At 50.2% G+C, this 10222-nt stretch overlaps 2 protein-coding genes across 2 annotated transcripts in view; both read right to left on the reverse strand.

Annotated features, from left to right (window-relative positions):
• Positions 1–963: 963 nt before the first annotated feature.
• On the reverse strand, positions 964–3599 carry LOC103592618 (fms-related tyrosine kinase 3 ligand-like). Its single transcript, XM_008575427.1, is given in 7 exon segments — positions 964–1091; positions 1094–1232; positions 1732–1875; positions 2048–2101; positions 2266–2385; positions 3039–3105; positions 3426–3599. Coding segments are annotated over 6 exon segments (618 nt in total). The 5' UTR covers positions 3072–3105; positions 3426–3599.
• ALDH16A1 (aldehyde dehydrogenase 16 family, member A1) overlaps positions 3568–10222 on the reverse strand; it is a 17953-nt gene continuing 11298 nt past the window's right edge. The window contains exon 16 of the mRNA XM_008575428.1: positions 3568–3603. Within this exon, the coding sequence (XP_008573650.1) occupies positions 3568–3603 (36 nt within the window). The remainder of the gene's footprint in view (positions 3604–10222) is intronic.

The raw sequence follows: 10222 nt of genomic DNA on the forward strand, positions 1-10222 counted from the left end.
TTTTAAAAAAAAAAAAAAGAATTTATATTAAAAGGCCGGCCCGTGGCTCACTTGGGAGAGTGCGGTGCTGATAACACCAAGGCCACGGGTTCGGATTCTATATAGGGATGGCCGGTTTGCTCACTGGGTGAGTGTGGTGCTGACAACACCAAGCCAAGGGTTGAGATCCCCTTACCGGTCATCTTTAAAAAAAAAAAAAAAAAAAAAAGAAGTTATATTAAAAACAACAATAAAAAATAAAGAATAGAAAATAAATGTAGGAAAGAAAAAAATTATATATTGAGGTCCTAACCCCTAGAACCTCAGAATGTGACCTGATTTAGAGATAGGGCCTTTAAAATGACATCATGAGGGAGGGCCTGGATCCAATATGACTGGTGTCCTTATAAAAAGGGGCAATTTGGATACAGACATGTGCACAAAGGGAGAACATCATATGAACATGAAGATGGAACAGATCCTTCCCTCACAGCCCACCTCCCCCACCTCTGCCCATATCTTGATCTTGGACTTCTGGCCTCCAGAACTGTGAGACAATCAATTTCTGTTGTTTAAATCACACAGTTTGTGGTACTTTGTTCCAGGAGTCCTAGCCAACTAATATGCACACACATATGTGCATCATAATTGGTAAAATCTAAGTAAGTTCTAAGGGTTGGACCAATGTCAATTTCCTGGTTTTGATTTTGTACCATAGTTATTAACAAGCAAAATATAACATTGGGGAGACTGGGTGAAGGGTACAAGGGACTTCCCCGTCCATTTCTTTGCACTTTCCTATGAATCTATCATTATTCCCAAAGAAAAAAGTTTAAAAAAGAAAACAACCATTAACTTGCTAAAAAATAACAAACATTAAAAGTCCTGGGGAAAAAAATCTTTTTCTTTCTTTTTTTGTGTCTGGCCAGAATGGGAATCTGAACCTGTGATCGTGGGGTTATGTCTGCGCTCTAACCACCTGAGCTAACTGGCTAGCCCCCACAGCCAATGGGAGCAGGGTGGGCTCTGAAACACACTGAGAAGAGAGGTGAGGGACTGTGAGGATGGGAGAGGACCAGGTAGGGTGGTGGGTTGAGGGACTAGGAGACTTTACCGGGCTGACACTGCAGCTCCAGGCACCGAGAGAAATTTCGGTGGGTGATCCAGGGCTTCAGAGTCATCAGCTGCTTGGAGGTGTCCTGCAGGAGGTGGGAGATGTTGGTCTGGACGAAGCGAAGACAGCTGGGGAGGGGCTGGGGGCAGGGGAGGGAGATGTCACCACCACATTACCCTCCAGCATATCCTCAGGCCAAGACCCTTCCCTGCTGCCAACGCCCAGCTGGAGGGCCTAGTGAGGCCTGGGTCTCAGAGATAGTTTAGACCCCACTGCCTCCCATTGCTAGGGGGAAGCTTCCTTAGCAACGTCCAGGGACAGGACCTGGTGAGCCTGGGTCTCAGAGAGAGTTTAGACCCTTAATGCCCATGGTTGCTAGGGGGAAGCGTCCTTAGCAATGCCCAGCAATAGACCCTAAGAAATCTGGGCCCCAGAACTGGGTTCAGACTCTTTACCATCCTCCAGTGCCTAGAGATGTGTTATTCCTCAGCAACAGAGCCCCTGGGGGATTGGGGTTCTAGCTCTACCTGGGTTGCTATGATCAGAAGAAATGTCCAGAAGGGCTTAGCAGAGCTTTACTTCCAATCCCTAGGAAGACATCTCACTCCCCTCACTTGTCCCCCAAGTTCAAAGCTGACCTGAAAGGCACATGTGGTGACAAAGTGTATCTCAGTGTTGACAGCCTCCAGCAGGACTTGCATCTGGGACCCAGCCACAGACTTGAGCTGTTCCATCCAGCGCTGGGCCAGGACCAGCCGCCAGAGGGCCCCGCAGAGCTCCTCCTGGGGAGAGACATCCCACCTGTGGGCCTGAGGGAGGAGGGGCTGGGGGCCTGGACTGCTGGGTCTAGGGAGGAGGGACCCAGTTGGCCAACTAGACTGGTCCCCGAAGGGTGGTGCATCTTGAGTCTGTGGTTCCTACCTCCATCCCAGGCCCCTCCTTTCTGTGACTCACCTCCTGCAGATTGGAGGCCACGGTGACAGGGTAATCTTGAAGCAGGTAGTCAGACTGTGGGAGAAAACAGGGTCAGGTCTGGCTAGAAATGGGGGGAAACAGAACTATGGCGACTCAGAGATGGAGGGAGAGACCCAGAGAAGGGAAACTCAGACCCAGCCACAGAACTTTGGCCTCAAAAAGGAACTGCAGGAGAGGTCCGAGGCAGGGACACTCACCAGCTTGCGGATGGTGACAGCAAAGTTGGAGGTGATGGGGCTGTGCTCAAAGTTGCAGTTCTGGGTCCCTCGAAGGCCGGGGCTCAGAAGCAGCAGCAGCAGCAGCAACAGCAAGGAGGTCTGTGGGGGTGGGTGAGTGGGTCTCTGGGACAGCCCTCTGCCAGCTTCATGAACAGCCCCTCCTCTGGGCTTCCCACCTCCACCTATCTCCCCTCCTCATTCTTTTCCAGGTATCTATCATTCCATCTCTTTCAGTTCTTCGCCCCTCGTCCATTCTGGTTCCCGTGTCCCCATCGCTGCCCCTCTTTCCCTATTCTCTCTGCCTCTTGTCCAGCACTCTCCATTTTCCATCCTCCTCTGCCACATCTCTCTGTCCTTGGCCAGTCTCTCTCGAACCACTTCAACACTCCCTCATTTCTGCTTACTTCTGCCCAGGTTCTTCTCAGCTCTGTCCTTCCCCTGCCCTTCTGTGCTCATGTCTCCTGTTTCTCCCTAGATCTTGGTGCTGTCCTCTCCATTTGTGCCCAGCTATGCCCACCTCCCCCACCTCTGTCCACCTCTGTCCACCTCCCCCACCTCTGTCCATCCCCCCACCTCTGTCCACCTCCCCACCTGTCCTTTCCCTCCCACACCTGTCCACCTCCCCAACTTCTGCCCATGTCCCTCCACCTATGTCTATGTCCCTCCACCTCTGTCCATCTCTCTTCTCAGCTCTGCCCCATCTTGACATTGTGTTCCTCTTTCTCCCCACCTTGTCCCCCAGGTATACGCACAGTTGGGCTCCAGGCTGGCGCCAGCACTATCATCTCGGCCGGGGGGCCCTCATGCCTGCGGCTGGGTCTTGGGAGGGACAGAAAAGCAAGCCTCGGACCCCCACACCGCAGCCCCTTCCTCGCCCGCCCCTTCACCTCCGCTCCCCTCCCTCGCTCCCTTGATGTGGTTAAGTTTCCGCCTCCTACTCCCCCAGGCTTCCTGCGTGAGCCCCAGTTACAGTGAAAACTCCTCATCTCCCCTTCCAAGAACCCCGACGTCCGGTCCCCAGAACCCTCCCCAGGTCGGGGACCCGGGAACCCGACCCCCACCCCCTGTTCTCTCAGCCACACAAGTGGGGACCCCGGTCCCGCCCCTCGGGGACCTGGAGTTCAACTCTCCTCACGCACCAGGCTTGCCCCAGCTGGGTGTGGAAGAGGCCAAGCCGGGTGACAGCCAGAGATCGAAAGTGAAAGGAAATTTTGGAGGGGAGACCGTGAGCAGGGGTGGAATCTGGGCCGAGGCGGCGCGCGCCCCCTGGTGGTGACAGGCTCACGCCGCAGACGGCGCCTTGGCGGGACTCTGCGCCTAGGAGGGATGAGGTTGGGTTGATTCCCGGCATATATCCTGCACGGTGAGCCGGGGCTCAATACGGGATCTGTCCGCGGGTAGAACCAAAGCACGCAGGACAAGCAGCAGGTCACCCTGAGCCTTTAAGCTTTGCTCTGAAGCCACCCCCTTCCACATCAAGGTAAGCGTTCGCACCATCCCCCCAGGTGCCCAGGCCAAAGCCTTGGAGTCCACTTTGGACTGCCTCTCACTGCCCACTGCAGTCCTGGCAGTCCAGTCCATCAGCAAATAGCTGACCCCACCTTCAGAATGCATCCAGAATCCAACCACTTCTCACCATTCCAGCTGCCACCACCGAGGTGCTGCTGCCACTGCCATCTCCTGCCTGGAACATCACTGTCACCTTCTCATTGGGCTCCCTGCCTTAGCCTTCAACCCCAATATGCAGCCAGAGGGAGCCTGTGAAGACGTAAGTCAGCTCACGTCCCTCCTGTGCTCCAAGCCCTCCCATGGCTCCCACCTCACGGGAATAAAAGTTCAGGTCCTCACCTTGGCCCACACTGGACCTGCAGGATCTAGGCCTGACCTCTCTCTGACCTCACCCCCTGCCCCTCTGCAATCCAGCCCCACCAGCCCTCCTTGTTGTGTCTTAGGCACACTCCTACCCCAGGGCCTTTGCACCAGCTGTTTCCTCAGCCTGGAATGTCCTTCCCCCAGATACACATGTGGCTCACCCTCATCTCATTCAGGTCTTTGCTCAAACACACAGGCAAAGACTTCCTGACACCCTTTTTTGAAATTGCACCCCATCCCAGCATTCCTCCTCATCACTGCTTTGTATTTATCCCCTTCTAATACACTATGCAGTTTACTTATCCTTTTTTTTTTTTTTTTTTACTTTTCTTCTTCATTTTTAGTTGTCTCCACTGGAACATCAGCTCCAGGAGGACTACAGTGGGTATCTGTTTGGACCCTGCTGAGTCTCCAGCACCTAGAACTATGTCTGGCATATAGCAGGTGCTCAAGAAATATTTGTGAAATGAATGAACAAATAGGTTCTTGACCACTTTCCTTCTTCATTATTGCTGTATAATAGAGAAAGCATCTGGACTTTGTCTCAGGTTTCTGGTAGATAACCTCTAAATCCCTGGAATTTCCTGAGAGACAGAAATGTCTTTGTTAGTCATCGGTCGTGACTGGCATCTCAACCACACCTGAGTTTATACTAAGAGGCAACTCAGGATGAGGACTGGTCATGCCAGGAAGACAAATTATGTGATTAGAGGGTTGGGGCTTTGAGCCAGGCTTACCAATCTCCAGGGTCGGGAGGGGGCTGGACACTGGGCTCAGTCACGTGACCATCATGAATCATGACTATGTAATGAAACCCCAATGAAAACTTTGGACACTGAAGCTCAGTGGAGCTCCTCTGTTGGTGAACACGTCAATATGATGTGCTCTGAAGCCATGGGGAAGAGGGCATGGAAACTGTATTTAGAGTCCTTCTAGACCTTACCCTATGTCTCTTCCTTTGGCTGGTCCTGATCTGTATCCTTTATAATAAAATGGTAATTGTACTTACAGCACTTTTCTGAGTTCTGTGTCATTTTAGCAAGTTACCCAAACCTAAAGATGTCATGAGGGCTGGCCTGGATGCAGTGGTGTTTACAACTAATTGATCACAACCAGTTACAGATTCCTTTCTTCTTTTTCCACTCCCACTGCTTCACCTGACTAGACTTAAAAAATAAAAGTCACGGGGGCCCCTGAATTTGTAGCCATTTGATCAGAAGTGCATGTGGCCTGGGGACCCCCAAACTTGTGCTGGCATCTGAAGTGAGGGCAATCTTGTAAGGGACTGTGCCCTTATCCTGTGGGGTCTGGGCTAACTCCAGGTAGGAAGAGTCAGAATTGGATTGTGGCACTGCAATGTTGAGTACTAACTATGGTGCCAGCTCAGCATGGGGGACCTAGAAGTGCACAAGAGGTACATTTCCTGCCTTTACAAAGGAAGCAGACACTGAATAAGTCATTGCAGAAACAATTATTGCATTGCAGTTGTATTGTGTGCCTTTAAAATGAAGGTGCTGATCAGAGCTGGCCTGGGCTCTCCAAGCCCCTCCAGGACAAAGCCCCTCAGCCTGGTTCAAGGCCCTGTATGGTCTGGTGTTGCTGCCTCTGCAGCCTCACTCTCATCATTCTTTTCTTTTTTTTTTTTTTAAAAGATGAACAGTAAGGGAATCTTAACCCTTGACTTGGTGTTGTCAGCTCCAAGCTTTCCCAAGTGATCTAACCGGCCATCCCTATACAGGGATCTGAACCCGTGGCCTTGGTGTTATCAGCACCACACTCTCCCGAGTGAGCCAAGGGCCGGCACTTCATCATTCTTTTCATTCCAGCAACTCTGAACTGGGTATAATTACTGTACTAGTTTCCTGTGGATGAGGTAAAAAATGATTACAAACTTGGTGGCTTAAAACAACAGAAATTTAATCTCTCACGGTTCCGAAGTCCAAAATCAAGGTGTCAGCACGGCCATACTCCCTCCAGAGGCTCGAGGGGAGGATCCTTCCTCACCTCTTCCAGCTTCTGGTGGCTCCAGGTGTTCCTTGGCTTGTGGCTGCAGAACTCCAATCTCTGCCTCCATCTTTTTTTTTTTATAATTGGTTATGAATTTTCATGGGGTACAAAGCTGACTGTCACCACTTGTGCCCAAGAAGTGATGGCCAGATCCATACTGGCAGCATGCCCATTCTGCCTCCATCTTTACATGGCTACCTCTTCTTCTCACTATGTCTTCTCCTCTGCATGTGTCTTAAGACACTTGTCGTTGGATTTAGGGCCCACCCAGATAATGCAGGATAATCTCATCTTGAGATCCTTAACTTAATTACATCTGCAGGTAACATTCACAGGTCCTGGGGGTTAGGACATGGACATATTTTTCTGGGGGCTACCATTCAGCCTACTACAGTTCCCCAAGGCTATTTCCCACCTCAGGGTCTTTGCACACGTTGTTCCTCCATGCTGTGATGCTCTTCCACCACACCCTTTCAAGCCTAACTGGATCTTCATCGTCCTTCAAGACTAAATGCAGATGGTACCTCCCTTGGGAAGATTCTCAGCACCATGCTCAGGCCTACCTCATGTACACACACCTAGGATGGGCAGGGTGCCTTCTCTGGGTCCCCAGAGTGCCCTGAGCTTCCTCTATTGCTATAGCACATGTCACCTTATATTCTGTCTGTGTGTCTTTCAACCCAGAGCTGAGCCCACGCCTCCTCTGCTCACAGTCCCTCTGTGACTCCTTAGTGCCTTCAGTGCAAAGCCCCAGCCCCTCTGCCTGGAGGTGGGGCTCAGCATTTGCTGACCCCGCCCACCCTCAGCTTAATTTTCCCTCCTTCCCCCCATACCAAAACCCTTGATAAAATCCCTATTCCCCAGCTGCAACTCCAGCTTGGGCTGGAGCCTCCTCTGGGCCCCCTGGTACCCTGTGTCCCCTGATGGATTTTCCTGGCACAGGCCGGGAGCTTGTTGCATTGCTGGGTCTGACCATCCTGAGCCTGTAGTTTTGCTTCACTAAGGCCTGGCACACAAAACTCATAGGATGTGTCTTGTCATATCAGATCTGGCAGGTGTCCCTCTAGCCCTGGCTTTGTCACTGTGAGCTTGGCCAGCCCCTGTCCTCTCTAAACCTCAGTTTCTTCAACTCCAAACTGGGGGGTGAGGGAGTAGATGAGACAAAATATAAGGTCCCATCCATATCTGTGGTTCTCTGAATCCCTTGCTAGTCCCATCCCACCCATGGCAGATTGTCCACAAATATCTGTTAGCCCTCCTCCCTGCAGGAGGATTCTAGGCCCTGCTCTGTGGAACTCAGGCAAGGTCATATGACTTGCTTTGACCAATGTCATGAGAGTAAAAGTGACAGGTGTCACTTCTGGGTGGAGCCTTATAAGGCTGGGGAATGGATCCACAATGGTGGAAGATGCATTGAGAAGGGATCTCTATCAGTCGAGTTCCATGTGTGACTTTGAGGATCAGAGGTACTCTGCCATCCCTTGATGAACAGGTAGTGTGAGTAAGAAACTCTCTTTGTGGTTGTAGGCCACAGAGATTTGGGGATTGTCTGCAAGTGCAGCAAAGCCTGGCCTAACCTGACTGTTACACCATCTACTTCTCTCCCCTGCTCCCTTCGCCTCACTTCTTGTTCAGCCTGGCTTAGCCTTCTTGTCAGACTGAATAGTCAGCTTTCTTGATTAGTCACTTGTTTTTAATATTGTCTCCTCTTGTGGTAGGCAGAATAACGGCCCCCAAAGATGTCCACATCCTAATCCCCAGAATTTATGAATATGTGACCTTACACAGCAAAAGGGACTTTGCAGATGAGATCAAGGATCTTAAGATGCGGAAATGATCCTGTATTATCCAGGTGGTCCCAATGTCATCACTAGGATCCTTATAAGTGGAAAAGGGAGGTGGGAGGCTCAGAGTCAAAGAGATGTGTCAATAGAAGAATCAGAGTGAGGCCATGTGAAAGATTTGACTGGCCATTGCTGGCTTTGAAGATGGACCTAGGGGCTTGAGCCAAGGGATGCCAGGCGCCTGTACAAGCTGGAAAAGACAAGAGATGGATTTTCCCCTAGCATTTCCGGAAAGGAATGCAGCCCTGCCTTGATTTTAGCTCAATGAGACACATTTCAGACTTCTGACCTCCAGAACTGTAAGATAATAAAAACTTGCCATTTTATCTAAATCACTAAGTTTGTGGTAATGTGAATGAATACAACTTTCAGCCACTAGAACATCAACTTCAAGAGGCAAGGTTCCATCTTGTTTATAGCTGTATCCCCCAGTACGTAGAACAGTGCTTAACTCATAGTAAGCACTCAGCCAATGTTTGTTGGCTGACTGGATGGTTGACTAGATTAAGAAATCTTGCCCCTTGGCCAGTGATGATTGGACCAGGAGTGGACACCTGCCCCAGGTTGGCTAATCGGATTTTCTTTCCTGGAGACTGGGCTGGTGGTACGTAAACCTGCTGCAGTTGGTTCTGTCTGGTTAAAACATCAGGAGTATTAATGGGAAGGACCCCGAGGCAGCCCACTTAATCCAGGAGGGAGGTGCCAAAGCACAACAGGAACGAAAACCTTCCAGGGACTTTCCTACAACTCTTCCTTCCCACTCCAGCGCCCCTCTTGTCCGAATGTCCAAATCCTGGGAGAGCTACTCTACTCTGCCCAACCTTAGTTAAATACTGACAAGAGGTTGCCTATTCTCATATGGAGGTGGGGAGAGTGCATCCTAGGAGAAAGATTTTGACCAGCAGCCAGCCCAGCTCAAAACCAAACTCTAGCTAATAATAACAATCATTAAGCATGTCCTGGGTACCCATCATTGAGTCAACTCAATGAGGTTGAAACTTTGAGCCCCATTTTATTTTTTTGGCGACTAGCTGGTAAGGACATTTGAACCCTGGACCTTGGTGTTATAACACCACACTCTAATCAGCTGAGCTAACCAGCCAGCACAGAGCCCCATTTTACAGTTGAGGAAACTGAGGTTTGGAGAGGTTATGAAGCTCTCCTAAGGTCACATAAGTAGAAAACTTTGAATGAAGCACAGAGACAGAGAAATAAGACCTGTGCTGAGAACACCAAGATCAAGGGTCACATCCCTGTACCAGCCAACCACCACAAATAAATAAATTTAAAAAAAAGAAAAAGAGAGAGAGATACAAGACCTAAGAGATCATGTGGCCACAGAAAAAGGAACTGCCCTGGCTGCTGCCTGCTGCTGCTGTGTCTTGTAAGGTATCTTTGTGGCCTTCCAGAAAATTCCCTTTAATCCTAAGCTGTCATGAATGGGTTTCTTGCACCAAAAATAATGCTGCTGTGTCTTGTAAGGTATCTTTGTGGCCTTCCAGAAAATTCCCTTTAATCCTAAGCTGGCATGAATGGGTTTCTTGCACCAAAAATAATTCTAGGGCCGGCCCGGTGGCGCACTGCTACAGTGTGCCGCTTGGGAGCGCGGTGGCGCTCNATGCTGACAACAGCAAGTCAAGGATTAAGATCCCCTTACCGATCATCTTTTTAAAACAAACAAACAAACAAACTAACCAACTAACTAACTAACTAACTAACTAACTAACTAACTAACTAACTAACTACAAGAGCTGGAAGTCCCTGGGCTCCTGAGCCGGGGTGGGGGTGTTGGATGGGAAGGTCTCAGCCACACCTTCCTATCCCACCCTCTGCAACCAGGCCAGCAAAGGAGCTGGCTGTGGGTTAGCCCTGCCCCCCATCCCCAACTCTGTCCCCTTACCCTCCCTCCCTCTCCCCCTCCACTGCTCCACAACATCATCTTAGAATATAAGAAAAAAATAAAAATAATTAAATTTAAAAAAAATTCAGGAATTCTCTCGGCCAGTTGTTGAACTCGGACACAACGTGAGCATTTACACCACAGAAATTGGTAAAAGTTACCTAGCAAGGCTTTTATATTATTCCAGAGAGCTGAGTTACCAGCCACACCCCAGACTCCGAGGCAATGCATAGGCAGAGAAAACCAAAGAGCTGGGCCGGCCCGGTGGCGCACTGCTATAGTGCGCCGCTTGGGAAGCGCGGCAGGCGCGCCC

Source organism: Galeopterus variegatus, unplaced genomic scaffold, assembly GCF_000696425.1.
Source record: "Galeopterus variegatus unplaced genomic scaffold, G_variegatus-3.0.2 Scaffold1180, whole genome shotgun sequence".
Classification (NCBI taxonomy): Eukaryota; Metazoa; Chordata; class Mammalia; order Dermoptera; family Cynocephalidae; genus Galeopterus; species Galeopterus variegatus.